This window comes from Argiope bruennichi, chromosome 9, assembly GCF_947563725.1.
Source record: "Argiope bruennichi chromosome 9, qqArgBrue1.1, whole genome shotgun sequence".
Lineage (NCBI taxonomy): Eukaryota > Metazoa > Arthropoda > Arachnida > Araneae > Araneidae > Argiope > Argiope bruennichi.
In genome coordinates this window covers 4371916-4388550 of record NC_079159.1, presented here as the reverse complement: position 1 = coordinate 4388550, position 16635 = coordinate 4371916, and the positions used below count along the sequence as shown (strand labels likewise).

The 16635-nt window shown below is 29.8% G+C and overlaps 1 protein-coding gene across 3 annotated transcripts in view; it reads right to left on the bottom strand.

Annotated features, from left to right (window-relative positions):
- The window catches only part of LOC129984725 (plasma membrane ascorbate-dependent reductase CYBRD1-like), a 97968-nt gene that overhangs the window by 37602 nt on the left and 43731 nt on the right, over positions 1–16635 (bottom strand). Inside the window, exon 1 of one of the 3 annotated variants that reach the window (XM_056094671.1) lies at positions 9249–9394. The exons of 1 other annotated variant lie outside the window; for it this stretch is intronic. In XM_056094671.1, the coding sequence (XP_055950646.1) occupies positions 9249–9250 (2 nt within the window). In that variant the 5' untranslated portion in view covers positions 9251–9394. Of the gene's footprint in view, positions 1–6864; positions 6963–9248; positions 9395–16635 lie in introns of those variants that run through there. One more of the 3 variants, XM_056094669.1, reaches the window with a different exon arrangement.

Genomic DNA, 16635 nt, shown 5'->3' with positions numbered 1-16635 from the left:
TGATAAAAGGATTTGATGAACCATTTTTGAAAAGAGCTCTGAAAGAAGTTACCGACTTCATTTCGAAACGATGTCACTGAAAATGTGTAGGAGTTCGATTAAAATGATTTCAACGTTATATCTGTGTTTTTAAAATGCGATAATAACGTATATTTACTAAGATTACATCTTTCCTCGAACACATCTTCTCTGTATCAAATATGTGAAATTCCTGAACTTAAAAATAGGAGGCAAACAGACAGGTCGAAAACCTGACTGTTACTGAGCACCAAATGCCGGAACTTGATGTTTGAAGTCGGCCACCGAGATGAAAAAGATGACCGTCGTTTGCTATCTGAAAGCTATGTCACCACCATATCACATGAGATTTATAAATATTTCTGGTATTTGCTGAGTATCACCGCAGGAACTGAAAAAAGGAACGAACTACAAATGTACAATTAAATGTTACATCATACCAAGGGCAGATTTTGGCAATATACGACCAAAGGCGATATACACATCTCTTAGCAAACTGGTTCATTTAGTTTCACATTTCAATACATTTTTAATTTAACCCTTTCTAGTGCCATGGGAAGTATCCTTCCAGCCAGATTTATCCATCTCTGAATGAAGTTATGTAGGTTGGTATAAATTCTATCAAATTTTTTGATAAGACAGAAACTCAGATGCTTCAGTTCATTATCTCACACAAAATGGTGTATCTTGATTTGTTGGTTAATTATTAGTTAACCCATTTAATGAATCAATCAAATTAAATTTATCTAATAAGATGATTCCCTTTACTTAGACCAATCTCAATCCAAAAAATACTTTAATAAACTACAGCTAGAAAAAAAAATGGCCTTTTAAAGGGTTAAACATGTTAATAACTTATTTTTTATTTTAGTATTTTTGTGAAAATGTCCATTTATTATGACTCGTTACTTCACAGTATTCACGCTTATAAATTATATTACTTAAACAAAAGCTTGGTATAGATGTAGCTTTTATACATACAACAATAAATAAATGAAAGTACTGAAACACATAGAAACCTGACCAATTATATTCGGCGAAATGTTAATATTAATCTAATATGATTTGTATTTGCAAATTTACTTATTAGGCTACTAGGCTAATAATTTTTTTTTTCTTTTTTACCGATCTGCCGCTAGTCTTCAGAGGCCAGTGGTTCTAACTGCTGATTAGTCTACTTTGGTTGAAATCCGTCGCTGCACAATATGTATTACATTTGTCAAGTGATACTGACGCCACATATATTAACTTCATCTAATATATAAAAATGAATTTTTGTTTCTTCGTATTTTATCGCTGCCATACTGTTCATCCGATGACGATAAAACTTTGCCAACTTAATGCTTTGAACCTGGAAAATCCATGTTTTTATATGAACAGTTGAAATGTTGGATGCTCACGAGTCAGACAGCCAAGAAATTTGTTTTTGCTGAAGATGGAAAAACAAAACAAAAAATATTGTCTTTTCTAAAGCACTTGAATAATATAGTAAAAAAAAAAAAAATATTATTTATACTTCTCCTTTATATGTCTTTCAATTTCAATTCATGTATTCCTTGTCGATAAGGAAATAAAATCTTTTTTTTTTATCATTCGTAATTAAACAAGATAGCTGTTTCAAATTTCAAACGATATTTCCAAAATTGTTTCTTCTGCGGTAGCAACACGCTGGGTACCAGCTAGTTCATAATAAAAACAACTAAAATTCCATAGAAGTAAATGTAATTTACAGAGAGTATAAGTATCAAGGACAATTTGAAATAACCACTATTTTAAGTGAATGAAAATAATATTAAAAAAGGATAGACACAAACAAATATTTACACATTCATAAATTCCTTTTGATAATATATTTATAATGGAATAGACGAAAAAAAAATGGATGTTAGAGAATCCTTGACCTCCGACATCCCTTCGCGCGATGAGAAATCCTATTCTCGATAATAACTACCCACGCTTTCCCTGTTGAGATTCGACTTGGCTTAATCGACTCAATTTTAGCTCGAAGGTGATCCACTTCATACAGTGGCATCCTTCCTGCAGACGCCTCAAATACAAGAGGGCCAACTCCAATCAGATGTTAATTCATTCACTTATCATTGCACCTTTTCAATAAGCAACAATACTGCTTTGTTGGCAATAGTGATTTAGCAAACGAATATCACGATTTTTATTTTCTCTTTTTGTTGTAAAACGAAGTAGAAGGCCGTGAAAAATTAAAAATAAAGAAAAAAATGAATTTGGATAGAGAATATTATTGCTTATTGTGTGTCGACAAGAATTTGTGAAAACGCTTATTTTGGTTATAAAATTCTTTGCTATATCACATTTATTCAACGGAAAATTTTATTAACCCTTTCCCAGTATGAATTAATAATGAAAAATTGTGCACGAAATAATCATTTAATTTTTATTTAAAAAACGTTTCATTTTATAATTCTTACATAATTAATTAAAATTATATTACTGATAAGAATATAATTGCAATTCGTTAAGTTCATATTCAACACTTCATCAAAACGCTTATTGAAGATTTGGGATTAGCACCTCATTTTCCCAATGTCAGAGCATTTACACCAGCACTCCCGTCAATTTCTTTATTTCAGGCACATTATTTCTTTCCTTCCATTCTTCTGATGATGTGTATGATTCCAGAATATTCACTCGAATCACTTATGAGTCGCCTAGTATGTTTTCGTCTTATTGGTAATATTTCACTATCATGAGTTTCATTATTAGTATGGCGTATTTGCTTATTTCTTCCTATTCTTCAGAATCCCTCCAAGCACCTTGATATTCATAGTCTGCACTATCCATTATGGTGTTTATGTCACAACATGTTTTTCCTTTAGTAAAAATATTTATTGGCCTGACCAATGTTTTCATTAAATCTTTATAAGAATAAAATCCCAATGACTAACAACATTTGACTTGTGTCAAGAAATTCTAACAATAAACAGTGTATGATAGAGATCTATGATAACAACAAAAGTATTAAAAGTGCTGCCAAATTCAGTATACTAGGAATTTTAAACGAAATTTATTACCATACTCAACGGTAACTTTAGTCGCATGACTAGTGTAGCTCGTCATCGTGCTGTATGGCTTGAAAATTCATTAACGAGCTATACTAGTCATTTTACTGGACGAAGTTAATGTACTATAAAGTAAAATCTTCGATCATTTGTAGATCAAATTAAATTTTATTTGTAAAATACTACATTCCTTTATTAATATCACAGCACAATCACTAAGGTTCTCATTGTCCGATTCTATAATTACAAAAGTAGAAGTTTTACTCTTCATAATAGGATGGCAGTTAACAAACATTATTTAATGTTAAAGGTTCCCAACCTGTGGTATGTGTATTCCTGAAATGTACATGGCAAAACAGTTAAGAAGGCCCGAAAATAGTGTTTATTTAATGGCGGAAAACTTTAAGGGTACAAGATTAAAATAAAATTAAAAAAAGGAATATATTATCGAAAATTTCAAACTATCACTTGGGAGCATTTTTATTTTGCTTTATAAATTTTGATTATTTTGGTTATTTTATTATTTGATATTTTCGTTCAGCTCCCCCGAGGTTTTTATTTACCTAAAGACGTTTGTCTATATTTCCGACGTTTCAAGACGTTTGTTTTGGCGCTTCTTCACCTGATAACTTTCTACGACCTCATGATCTTTATATTGCCAAGGAGAAAATACAATTTAAGAAAATAATTTTGATTATTTTAAAAAGTAAAATAAAGCGAAAACAAGAAACTATCAGTCTCGTTTCTCAATAAAAATTAAAAAAATAACACAACGAATGTTCGGTTAAGCATGCGCAAATTCTGGAATTTTGGGGAGTCGATCATTCTTGTACTAATAAATATATATTTTCTTGTACTAATAAATATATATTTTCTTGTACTAATAAAAATTTCTGATCTTTATTTAACTAGTTTTCCTCGGACTTTTAAGTTTGGTCCAAGTGCATTTCGTCATTTTCAAAATAAGAACGAAAACGTAGAATTTTTATAATTATGTTATTATAGCAATATTACATCAGTTCAATTTTTACCGACCCATTCGACTACACAAACCCTCATTCCCAAAACAGTATCACATTCTTACACGATAGAATTAAGTTACGGAATCCCCCCCCCCTTCTAAATTCTTGCGAAAAATAAAAATTATGTATATATAACGCTTACAGAATAAAGGAATAAATGATACTAAGAACTCGGCGCTAAAGCAATAAAAACCATCTTTCAAAAACACCACATAACTGACCGAAAAAAGTTTCTTAATATATATGTATATCACTACAGTAGTAAATTTTTCGCAACTTCAGATATGAGATTTTACTATTCATTTTCATTTGAACTTAATTTTATTAAATTCAAGAAATGGCTCCTATAAATTAACCCAAAGATCGCACTGATTTGAAAAGCTATAAGGATCATAACGATGAGTAATTGTTAGTTTTCCTCTTTTAAATTAATGCGAATTTTCATGGCTATTTTCATTTGTCAGAATATAAAACTAATATAATAGAAATAAAATGTATAATAAAAATATTATTAAAATGATTCTTTTAAGTTAATTTTAATGAAGAGTAAAGAATGAAAAGTATCCAAATGTATCAGATTTAAGTACTACACCCTTTTTCTTGAAGTTTTTTCACTTACAGTCCTATCCTAATCCCCGATATCTATATCGTCTGTCTACCCAATCTTACCAATATCTAAATCACGCAAGGTAGATATACAAAATATGGTTACTTTAGTTTAATGGTAATTAGAATAATTTTACTATAATAAATTTCTCAGGCTTCGATTTAAAAAAAAAATACCGTCTGAGAAACATTCTTAAAAACAAGCATGGCCACAAATGAGAAATCTGTGTTTGACATGCCAAAGAACTACGACAGGTTCTTTAAATAAATACGCAGGTAAATATATAAATAGATTCTATTAAATATTTTATGCACGAGTCTCAAATCAATCTGATGAAAAATAATAATGCATGATGAGTCGATGCGTCACGGGTCTGTTTGATTTCGGCAAAAACATACATTATTTTCATTAAAGAATCAAGCAATAATCAGAGGATGATATTTTAGAAATAACTTATGCATTTTATACGCAACTATAGAAATGAAATAAAATTATTCTAATTGCTTTATTTTGACTTGTTTTCAACCTGTTTCGAAGTTCATTTCACCCATCACGTATTATATTAAAATAGCAACGCAGAATTTCATTGCGAAAAGAAATAACATCATCGAAAAGACCATGGATGGTTTTAGCTTGCATAAAATGCTTTAGAATTTATTTTCCAAAAAAAACTTTTTGCCTAAAGAAAATTTCAAAAGTTGATTTTTTTCCTTTTTTAAAATTATATAAATCTCTAAAAAGTCACAGTAAAGATTGAAATGGATTGTATATTTTTGATTCAATTCGGAGCTGAAAATATTTAGATTTTATGGTTCAATTCCCAGGCACAGATCGGAAGATTACGATTACGCACATAAAACCTTTTACTTCAAACTGTGGCAATAAATTAAACTGCCGTCAAAATTTGCATGCATAACTACTATTTTATGTATTTTATGTGACATTAATTATTTTTATAATTTATGCCTTTCTACCAATAATCATTCTGCTTTTAAGTACCCTTTCCTTCATTGTTACGACTTGCATTTAAGACTGCTGACTCACTCCAACAGACTAAAACGGTATGGATAGGTTGTAAAATTGTTTTAGTGAGCGTGCAGAATGTTGCAATTTATGGATTGCATATTCGCCAATTTTAATACATTGTTGATAGAGTGCGTGACTAACTGTGTGCCAACGACCTCTGCAATCAATGGATAAATAAAAATGCAAACATAAACAAAAGACTACATAACAACAATCTTTTCAACGATTACATACAATTGTAATCAATTTTAAGAAGCAAAGACGTATATGGTGGTAAAAAATAGGTTGCATTTTCTGCAAGATTTCTTTTGCTCGGCTAATACTGAAATCTAGACTGTCTGATTTTATGACTAATTATAAGCATTTTAATTTTGGAGCAGCATTCATTTGTATAATTAATTTATAGATTTCTTAGAAAATACATTTAAATACAAAACTAAGTTCCGAAAGGAGTTTCTTTAAAGTATGATTAGGAAATGATAAGGAAATAATTAGTTTCTACAAAGACGGGACAAAATACGTTCATAATTAATATTCTTTGTGAATTTATTCAACGATATTTCCATATTTTTCCTTCAGAAAATATTAATTTTGAAAAGGCAGTTTTGCAAACAAACTAACATTTACCAAAACACACTACAATAAAAATATAACTAGATATGCCAAATGAATCTGTTAGTAAAATTCTTCACAAACTCTTGTGCTTCTTTTTAAATTCAAAGAATTTTTTTCATGTCGCAATTGATTTATAATATTCTTTGCAATTTCTGCTTTATAAACATGCAACGAAATGTTTTTTATTGCTTCAAAAAGCAAAGAAAGGTAAAAAAAAGTTTGTGATTGTTTCAAAATAAGTTCGGAACGATCGATCTACCAAAATTCTTCACGAATCTTATTTTAAAATACAAACCACAAGATTTTAGAACTAAATTCAAAAGTTTTTCCACTATTTCTCGCTGTAAAAAACATGCAATGAAATACTTTAAATTTACTTTACTTCAATGGCAGAAAAAAATAAACGAAAATTGTTTTGATGATTGTTTGGTGCGAGTCCAAACGATTAAAATGGCCAATGAAATATATTTTCATGCCAAACGATAACATCTACAGACCAATTTTTGAAAACACCAAATGAGAAAAAAAGAATAACACATACACAGAATTCTCGTTTTGCAACAACACTGAAGAAATGGATGCATCAGGGGTGGTTTCGACTCGATTCCGCTTCCAGAATGCCATACCTGTCTTCTAATGGCAAGCGGAGAAGAACAGTGATTTCAGCGACAGTCAGGAGAAAGAGAACGAACCGAAGTGTATTCTTAAAGAGTTGACCCTCACGAAACAAACAATTCGATTCTTTCGTTTAATGGGCATTTCAGCGCATGCCCGGCCAAAGCATAATGAGGCTATTTTTCATAAACGGGACAGGCACCGGCTCAGATGCATTTTGTGCAAATAAGCTGAATTAGTTATGATGGAAACATATTATCTTAGGCGTAGAGGATTGTGCATGATCCCACAAAGAAGAACGTTAAATGAAATAAACATATAATGTAGTTATCATTTTACGAAAATCTTTCCATAAAAGAAATTATCATGAAATAACATGTATGCACTATCGTATCTATCGGTATAAGAAAGGGATAAATTAAATAAGAAATATGATTTCTGATCATTAAAAAAAAAGATGAATATGGAAAAAAATGAATAAAACAGAAATAAAAAAATAATAAAATTAAGAATATAAGAAATAAGGGGGGAAATGATTTAAGAGAAAATACATAGGATTCGAAATGGTTGAAATTCCATTACTGAATTCTTTAATCTGTCCGTTTTATTTCTTTTCATTTATGAATAATATTACAAATGTTTCATCTCACGTTTTCAGTCATTTTTAATTGAATGGATATTAGAAACAGATGCTCTATGCTAAGAAATATCAGCCTTTTACAATCTCCATAAAAATTGTAAGTCATAATAATTTTTTTTTTAAATAATTTATTAACTGTTATTTTGAGTTTCAAATAGTAAATGCTTATATGATAAACTATTTTTGATTCATTTTTATTTATTTCATACAAAATATCTCATCTTTAAGTTGAAAACATGTATAAGACTTTTTTAAATATAAAACTTAAAACAGACTGCGCATTTTCTTCATGGATGGTGGATAAAAAAGACGTTTTATTTGCATTTAAAATTAAAATTTATTAAATTCTAGCTTTGTTTCTTTTCAGGTTAAAAAAAATTTGGTGTATGATTTATTTACATATCTCCAATAAAAATAATCTTGCATTCACGAATCTGTCCAAGTCAACTGATTATTACGCTTCATGTATTTAAATACGCCGTGGGTGTCCCATCATTGGAAGTTTGCAGGAGGCGGCCGAAAACAGTTTTAATTGAACATTTTCACTGGGAAAACTAAATGTTTGTATAGCGATAACTCATATCAAATATCATGAATAGAATGCCTATGAATTAAAATATATAAAATATTTTTAAATAAGATGACAGGTTCAGAGATAGATAAAAATGATTTCAGTTGGCAACAATTTAATAACTGTGCCATTTTTTTTCTGAATTTTGATATTTAGCGACATTTTTCACAGTAGATTTCATTGCTGTTAATTAAGAAATGAAAGAAATTATAATACTATTCAACAGAAAGTGCTATTTGATTATCCAGGCATTTATGTTTTTAACGTCATCATGATGTCATGGAATTTGAGATAATGAGGCAGATTCACGCACACAAACAGGTAGAAATTCATTAAAATAACACGTCTTTAACATTTCTCCCAATCCGATGCTTATAAATACTTTGTGAGGCGATCAAGAACATCCATTTATGCATCGGAGATATATTTAAAATTAAGTAATAACAATAAATTTTCCCGGCGAATCAAAAACAGCCATTCATACATAAAGTGACGGGAGGGGGGGGGGGATTTTTTCCGAGAATAAAGGCCAATGAATGATATAGAAGAAAAATTCTCGTTAAAGATTGTTCTCTTTTATAATAGGGATTTCATGAAAAAAAAGGAGTGTGAAAGCTATATAAAAAAGTTAAAGTAAGAACCCTCATTTATTATGTGACGAAATATAGTAGTTAAAAAATATGAAGTACAATAAAAGTAATATATTATAATAATCAGAATGAATTATTTTTATCTAAAAATAATTCATTCTAATGAAATTTTTGCGAACCTATTATCTGCTATTAAAATTAGAATATAAATAAGGAAAGGAGGCATTCACTGTTTTTAATTAAACTATTTATTCAAAAAATTTAATAAAATGCTTTTTTTAAACTTACCTTAATTACGAATATTGAACAAGTTAATTGATAAAGACACTGAAAAGGGTTTACAGCAAAAATGTTCCACTTAACTCTATTGGGGGCTCATATTTTAAGAAAATTCTTATATATTGCGTTAGGTAAGATGAATTAAGAATAAGAAGGATAATATTAAATGTAAAGCAGAAATCAAACAATCCTTAAACCACATTATTCAGGCATATATAAAATAAACTTACATATTTTTCAGGTTATTGGCATGAACTTTTCTTGAAAACCTCTAAAAATTTCACACGTGACTTCCAATCATTTCCGTGAGTATGGAACCCTGCATGCAGCACAAAGGCTGATGTTGTATTTTTCAAACGATATATTTCCAACGTATGCCTTTTCTGATCCTCTTTTCGTGTGACACGAGGGTGCCTCTTTTCAAATCCGCCCAGTTGCTAGTTGGGAGCACCTGTCCTGAGTCAACAGGAGCACGTGTTGGCAGCAACAGATCGTGACCGTTCCCATGACAACGACTAGGGATGGAAACATTCGGCATAAGACTCCACGCCCAGTTTTACTACGCAAATATCCCATTTACATCCATCTCATGAAATAGCTTATGAACGATGAATGATACACTGAGATTGGAAATTTTAAAATAGCAATCATTATTTCAACTGATACAATACAGCTATTAGACTGAAACGTTTGCAGCCATTTTGATTTAATTACCTACGAGTATGGTTTACAATGTATTTCAAACGACGTTGAAATCATAGAATATTTGAAAGTGAGCCAGTTCTCTAGATGGTCCAAAAGGAACGGTTCAATACATTAAAAATATCTGGAATAATACAGTTAGCAACCTGTTAGGAATTGCTCAACTCAGATATAAAACCTGTAATTATAATTTGATTCCATAGAAGATTCACTTCATGACATTCGTAACTGAAATGCTATAGTGATTCTTAACACATTGCGTACCGGTCACGAGATTTCCCGTTTTTAGCAGCCCGAACGTTGTGGCTAGGTTACGAGATATCTCGTTTTCATGTTTTTAAATCGATGCATAACTAACTAGAAGAAAATATTTAACACATTAAGGACCGCAAAGAAATCTGTAAGACATACGCCTGGGACAGCACGTTTTGGAGCAAACTTGTACGTTCTAAAATCAACGTAACTTTGTGATTTGTGAAGCAATAACAGATGGGACACGCAACACGAGAAAACTTATGAGTGGTCGTCGAGAAACAGATGGAACGCGAAACACTAGAAAATTCGTGAGCGGTCCTTAATGTCTTAAAATAAGCTACAGCTGCAAATCGTATCGAACACCATTGCACAAGGAAATATGCTTTACCAAATATCACACTAAAGCATTTTTCAAGACTGTGAAATAAATAATAGTTAAAATGTAAATAATCTTATATAATAAATACATGTATAAAATATATACAAAAGTATTAGAATCAAGTTAATAGGAAAAACAAAAATCAAATAAAAATTAAACCAAAAAAATTATTAAAAAAATATTAAAAAAAGAATCCGGCCTGAAGACTTTTTCAAGGGTCACCCTCAGGCAGGGATTCAAATAAAGGGATTTTTTCTGTGAGGACATACAGACATAAGTCTAATAATGATCCCTCGTGACCCGAAAATCCCCTGAAATTATGCTCAAGAGATATACCATTTTAACAGAAAGGAAATACAAAATAACAAATTAGAAAAAAATAACCACAAAGTAAAAATACAATAAAAACAATAACAATAAAAACAAACACAGCATTAAAATTAAAATTAAAAACGAAAAGCCAGAACATACCATCCAACAGTCAAGGAAACTTTAAACAATCGATTGTGATTTCCTGTTTTTAAAAAAGTTAACGGTAAATTATGTAAACAGAGGTAGGCACCCAGCGCCATCCAATATGCAAGTAAAGTTCTATTTTTATTTAAGCCAAAGGATTAATCCCAAACCATACCTTGTTTAATTAAAAAATTGACATTACAGTAATTTCTAGGAAAATCATTTTTAATTAAATTTTTAAGGAGGATATTTGATGCTTCAATATAAGAATTTTTATTATTGCAAACCCTTTTGATCCTGTTAACTTGTGAGAAAATTAGATTTTTGAAAATTTTAGAGTTTAGATTGGAATGGTAGTTACATAGTTTTGTTATTTTAAAGTTGAAATCATCCCTTTTATCGTATATACCAACTATTGTTTTATCATTAGCAATTTCGATTTTTAAATCCAGAAAGGTAGCCTCAAGTTGATTTTTATTTGTATCTTTTAGAATTAAATCTTTTGGATAGCAATTAGTAATAATATTAGTATTGTCGAAGTTAATCAAAAGTAGGTCATCAATATATCTCCACCCGTTTATTAAATTATATTTAATTATTTTTTTCTCATAATAATGCAGGAAAATATTAGCTAAAATATATAGCAATATTTAAGAATACTTTATGTAAATATAATACCAAATGCAAATTAAAAATGTGCATATACGTATGCATCCTATTGCTTACCATGCCCGCTCCTAGAGCGTTCAAAAATATGCGGGCCCTGAGACCGAAACCGGCACCATTTCAGATATTCTGTGATCTTCTATATCGCTAGAAATAATTTGTTTACAATATTGGCGATTACGCCTTGTAAGATCTATGAATGTTCTAGCAAATATTCATATTCACACCAGATTTAATTGCATGGATGCTATTATTAAATTTTCAATTACTGTAAATATGGATAAATGCAATGTTACTTTAAAGAAAACACTAATTCGGAACATAGTGAGTTTGATCATTCATGAACAAGTGACAATGGGCCAGCTAGCAAAATTTTACTAACACACCCTGAACTGAAATGAATTTAATTTCATTTAATCAACTGTTGAATAAACTAGAATTTTGAAAAGATTCAAAGGCCACTGATCTAAACTTTTGAAGCCTTTTCCATTGGTAGAATGGTAATTTAAATCATCAAAATTATCCGCAAACACATTTCAGATTTCTCAAAAATTATTTGCAATCAATCAACAAGCAGTTCGCGTAAAAATAATACTTTTAATGAACACTTTTTCTTATTTATAACTTGGATGTAGTCTAATTAAGCACGATGTTAAAGAAGAGATAATTAAATCCACTAATTGAAATTGAGATGCTTTCTTATTAAGTGTATTTGTCGAGAGAAAACAAATTTCTGCTTACAAGAACACTTGATATCAAAATAAGGAGAGAAAAATGTCAAAATATTAAGAGGTCAACATCTGAAAATGAAATGATGGGCTGTTCTGTAAGCAATAAATGCAATTTAATAGCTGTTGGGATTAAAACCAAAGACAAAAAAACTCTTCACTTCCTAACTTTTTCAGACATAATTGTGAAATTTTATTAGAAAAAATATTTCATTAAAGAGATAATAGATTAGAAATAAAAGAATACAACGATGAGGAAAATGGCGAGATCACTTCAAACCTATAATTAAAAAAGTTATCGAACAGCTATCAGAACTTCATCAATTCTTGAGAAATGGATACTCTACCAATTAATAAAATAAAGTGGATCACCGGGGAAAGAAAACTATCCTTTCGATTTCCGCTGTCCGAATTCTTTTAAATTTAATGATGGCAGCCTTTGGCAACCAGTTGGTTCACCAGAATTAATAGCTGTTAAAAACTTCAAACAACTATTTCGTTTAACTTGGTTTTAATGGTTTCCTCCACAAGATATTCTCCACTTCAAGTTTTGATAGACACAAAACTGACATTATTTTAGAAGTTTTATTCTGTTCTGTTCACTATGTTCTGCATCTCCTTATTCTTCTGTCTATATCTGTATACATTAAATTATAATTCAAGAATGACAAGCAGAGTTTAAAAATTGGAATAATGTTTAAAAATATTTGTTTCTGATCAAACCTCAATCTCGATCATCAACAATGGAAAAAAACCCATGATGAAATATCAGTAGCAATGATCAAATAAAAGTGATTTCCACTTTAGCAATGAAATATATTGCATAAGATGCTTAAATAATTTACATAATACTCTTAAAATTAATAAACTTTAACTCAAACTTTATGCATAGAAAAAAATGCGCTATCGTTCGTCTTTTGCATTTATACGCCGATCAATGATCAAGTCAATGACCGTGCAAATATATTTCGTTAGTTTTCATTAAAAAATCTCAGGTTATTAAAAGTAGATTATAAATATTCTGAAGGAATTTTTTAATCATATATGAAATTATTTAAAGCGTTCTTTAGGATTTGATTTTTACTGGTACTCCATAACTGGATGTATTAACTGTTTTTTAAAAAAAGTAGATTAACAAACAATTTAAATAAAATCAATAAATTATAAAAATTAAAAAAAGTCAAACACAAAAAAGTTTGTGTTTTGAGATAAAAAATTAAAAAAGTAAAAAATTGACTTACATAAATTAAAAAAATATATGTAAGTCAAATTAGACACTTTAATAATAATAATGAAGACGTATCATTTTAATCTAAACAATAAATGTAAACGAAATGAACTAAATTAACATTAAATAAAACGATATAAATCATTAGATGCTTATCATATAAGCATGGATTACTTCATTAAATTCTTATGATTTCTATTTTTGTGCTTACTATTTTATAGCCGTCCTTAGTGGTAAGCGGTTATATTGACTAGTACGCAATTCCGCTATATTAATCCCTGTTCATCAGAATTATTTATCCATTTTTTTTTCTATGAATTCTTCATCGCTGAACAAAAACCGGTTGAGTCCGGTTTACGTACCATTTTCAACGACTTCCTTTCAAACTTATCATTTTCACCTTCGTCCTGCTCAAACGCAGTTCAACTCGCCTCTCTTCAATAGCCGCAAATGTTATCTCAAAACACAAAATGTTTAAAGGATCACTGGCAAAGCCTTGTTTTTCTAAGAACACAAGCCAGTAAACTTACACTTCAAAACACAAATGCTAGTTAGAGCTCAGCAGTTCGCTGTTGAGATTTACATAAGGCAGACTTTTAATTCGATTGAAATCACCGAGCTTATATTATATGGTGACATCAATTACATGAATCGTTGCCAAACATGATGAATTTCTCCATTTCCTGTCCAAAAGATTCACTAAACGACCTCAGAATAAATTAAGCTAGTTTTCTAATCATTTCTTGAGCGATAAAAGCAGATTGTTAGAAATAAAGAGAGAATTAAGATTGGTCTAACTTATAACATCAGCAATTCAATGCCGAATATATTCAAGAGGTTTAATGTTGGCTGAAACAAATTTGTTTTTGTAATATGGATACTTTGTAGCAAATCTAGGTAGTTAACGTGAAATATATTTTAAATTCCAAGAAAATGCATTCCTTTCCTACAAAAAGCTTCTCCAATGACCAGAACTGATTCGAAAGGGATAAAAAAAGATCTAAACAGTATTAACGGTATATTACAGTATGAAGTCGTAATACGAGAAAAATGTTATTGTTTAAATAGCATTTAACATCAACATGATGTTCGAAAGACCAAAAGATATACTGGGGGAAAATCTGTTTTCTTTTAATGCATACAATCAAATATCGCCATTTTAACTCTTAAACAGGGAAAGAAACTCAAAATATCCTGCTATTCCAAAAACGTTATAAAAAATAATTATTTCTACATTGGCGTAAATACCAGCTGTTCGTACTGGAACGCATTCTCCAACAAGTGGTAACTGTTGTTTGCGACTGCGCATTCAAATGTTATTTACGGACAATTGATCGACATCATTACCTTAAAATGCTTCCAATGAAATGGGAATGTTTCAAAACAGATTTTTAAAAAAAATTTCTTTTCTGTATATTGCATGAATGAGACATAGCTTTACTGAAAGAGGCATTAAGCTAAAATTGCTAATAAAACACTAGTGAAGAGTTACTATTGAAAATTTCATATGGCTATTACATACAATAATAAATGCACCCGATGCAATTTGTTTTCTTTTGGAATTGAAATTCTACATTACAGGACGTATTTATTACGTTATACCGAAAATTAGTCAAATGAATCTTAGATTTCTTTCGTATATAAATGACATTCTAAAAATAATTTAAAACAGTGAACAACCTGGACGTATTCCCATTGTAATAAAAAAGCTTAACGATAATAAAAGAAAAACGTCCTTTTTTTTTTTGATAAAGAATAAAATTGGAGATGAAAAATAACTACATAAAGAAGATAAATTGGAATATCGTTTGCAGATTAGTTGTTATAAAAAATAAAATGGTTTAAACCTGTTTTGAAAAAGTTAAATTTTGAATTCTCTTGATTCAATTCGGTATTAAAAGTTTCAATGACCAAAGTTTTATTTAAATGTGATTATATAAATTTTATAGCTATATACGAGTCCCAGTGACACTTGATTCCTAAATACTACGAAATACACACATGTGAGCTGATGGTCGTTTCTCCATATGTTAGTTGTGCTATAGATTTAAATATAAATTAGTATCGCAGTTTACTTGGCGACGTTAACATAAATTGGCTTCACAAAGCGTTATGAAATCATTTTCCCATTTTATTATCTCAGAAATAAAATGAAATGCGGAAGAAAAGTTTACAAAATATTTCACCACGAAACACTAGAAACAAAGGATTCGATTCAAAATATACACATCAGTTCTGTTTATGATACAAAAACCTTGGCGTGTTACAGAGTAGCACGTCATTACACTAATATAATCAGTATTCATTTTTTTTCTTTATAAATTTCCATTTCTCTCAATGAAATAATGTGCCTTACCATTTGCAGTGGCTTTCAACGCAAGTCAAAAGGTTAATAACCGATATCCTTGCGCGAATGAAAAGAGATCGAGCAATGATAATTGACTGCGAGTGCCTGGTTAACAATTAGGCCAGGGCGAAGCCAGACCCAGCCCTAAGTGTCCTTGAAGAGCAGTGCAGGCAGGTTCCAAATGACCGGAGGGTAAATCAAAATCGCATTCATCAGTATTTATTTAAATTTTCAATGAAACCTCTTTTTGAAATGTTTTGTTTTTGTCAAGATTCATCATCTGAAAATGCCTAATTCGGTCTTTTTACTGAACTCTTAAATGACCCAACACAATACTTTTGCTTTGTATACTTGTAAATAAAGTTAAAAAGACTTCTTTTTTTTTCTATCCATTTCTTCTTTCTTAAATTCAGCATCGAATTATGTGATTTTAAGGTTCAAAAACTACATTGACTAAGATGAATAAATTATTAAAGAGAAGATAAATAAACACTGATATTACGTTATAGATTTTTATTTATTTATTTATTATTATTATTATTGCAAAATACAAAAACAGCTTACGTATTAAAACGAATCAAATAACACCAAAATTTAAAATATCTTCATAAATAAGATTTCATATTACCTTCAGATAAAAAACAGGTGGAAACTTCAAATGGAATCGCACATAATAATACATCAAGTCCTAAACGTGAAAAAAAATCTAGCATTATCACGATAATTAAGTTGCCGAGAATCTTGATTTATATAAAAAAGATAAAGACAAAAGTATATTATCTTTTCTGAAGAACCAGAAGCATATCAACCGTTTTAAACAAGGAAATGGTTACACCTTAGAGGTAACAAGATTACA